The sequence below is a fragment of the Cynoglossus semilaevis genome, unplaced genomic scaffold (genome assembly GCF_000523025.1).
Source record: "Cynoglossus semilaevis isolate Cse_v1.0 unplaced genomic scaffold, Cse_v1.0 C19172282, whole genome shotgun sequence".
NCBI classification, from domain to species: Eukaryota; Metazoa; Chordata; class Actinopteri; order Pleuronectiformes; family Cynoglossidae; genus Cynoglossus; species Cynoglossus semilaevis.
This window is the reverse complement of record NW_007585968.1, coordinates 1-1,236: the sequence shown is the minus strand read 5'-3', so window position 1 is coordinate 1,236 and position 1,236 is coordinate 1. Positions and strand designations below refer to the sequence as shown.

The 1,236-nt window shown below is 47.4% G+C and overlaps 1 protein-coding gene across 1 annotated transcript; it reads left to right on the top strand.

Annotated features, from left to right (window-relative positions):
* The first annotated feature begins 80 nt into the window (after positions 1-80).
* Positions 81-1,220, top strand: LOC103399163 (inactive rhomboid protein 1-like). Its single transcript, XM_008337891.2, has 3 exons — positions 81-407; positions 484-595; positions 672-1,220. Exons 1-3 carry the CDS (start codon positions 322-324, stop codon positions 759-761), a joined length of 288 nt encoding a protein of 95 aa, XP_008336113.2. The 5' UTR covers positions 81-321; the 3' UTR covers positions 762-1,220.
* The last annotated feature ends 16 nt before the right edge of the window (positions 1,221-1,236 follow it).

Genomic DNA, 1,236 nt, shown 5'->3' with positions numbered 1-1,236 from the left:
GTGGGTTAGCAGGGAGGTCCCGGCCATAAGCTAATACTGTTTGGCGGGAGGCCTCGCCTTAAAAAGTTTGGAAACCGCTGCTCTGAGCCGTGCTGATGAAAGCAAACGTCAGTATGACATTCGTTATTGAACGCCGTCCGTGTAACCCCTTCCAGACCGCTGGAGCGAGGGTGGCGTAAAGCCAAAGAGGGAACACCTGGGCCGCCCAAGGTGCCCCTGCGGCAGGAGGTGGTGAGCGTCAACGGGCAGCGGCGCGGCCAGCGAATCGTAGTCCCGGTCAAGAAACTCTTTGCCCGAGAGAAGAGGCCGTATGGACTGGGCATGGTGGGAAAGCTGACAAACCGCACTTATCGCAAACGTATAGACAGCTACGTCAAGAGGCAGATAGAGGACATGGACGACCACAGGTACGGCAGCTCAGGTCTAAACGTGGGATTGATTTAGTTTTAGGTGACATTCCTTGATAATGGTTTGTGTTTTTAGGCCTTTCTTCACGTACTGGATCACCGTTGTGCATTTACTCATCACTATTCTGGCTGTATGTATCTACGGTGTTGCACCAGTGGGATTCTCCCAGCATGAGACGGTTGATTCTGTGAGTCCAGCTCCCTCTAGTGATTGACATATGTCAGAGAACTTTCTTGCAAACCTTTGCCTTTACCGTTTGCCAGGTTTTAAGAAACAAAGGTGTGTACGAGAACGTCAAATTTGTGCAGCAGGAGAACTTCTGGATCGGGCCGAGTTCGGTGAGCAGAGTGTAGATGTTTCCTTCTGTATCCATTTTGAAAACATTGTAAATATTCCAATTTTGATGTCTATTCGAAACAGCTCAAACTCACAGTCCAAAAGACATACAGGTGGGGAATTGGGTTATCGTTCGTTCCATATTGACTACCGGAGTGAATGTCTGTATGGTAGTGTCAGTATATATTACCTAGGAACCATGGGTAAAACAATTCTTCAGTGACAGATTAAGATTATTACAGCATCCCGCTAGTTAGATATTGTGAGTCAGTGTTTCCCCTGGAGGGTAAGTGGTTTTGGGTTCAATGCCTCTCCTCATTCTACAAACCAACGGGAAAAACTTCTGACCTCAGAAAGTTCTAGTTAGAAAGTCATCTGACCGAAAGGCACGCTTCCCGTTTGTGTAGAATGTAATGAATGTAATTTTCCAGGTCGTGTATCATCACAGTCTATTCCTACGCAGCACTGTGGTGACATTAGTGACTGATTCTG

Bases quoted from the DNA above. Each gene is read 5' to 3' on its own strand.
- LOC103399163 (XM_008337891.2), top strand. From the start codon at position 322: ATGGTGGGAAAGCTGACAAACCGCACTTATCGCAAACGTATAGACAGC. The intron at 408-483 runs GTACGGCAGCTC...TTGTGTTTTTAG, and splicing joins GAGGACATGGACGACCACAG to GCCTTTCTTCACGTACTGGA. The intron at 596-671 runs GTGAGTCCAGCT...ACCGTTTGCCAG, and splicing joins AGCATGAGACGGTTGATTCT to GTTTTAAGAAACAAAGGTGT.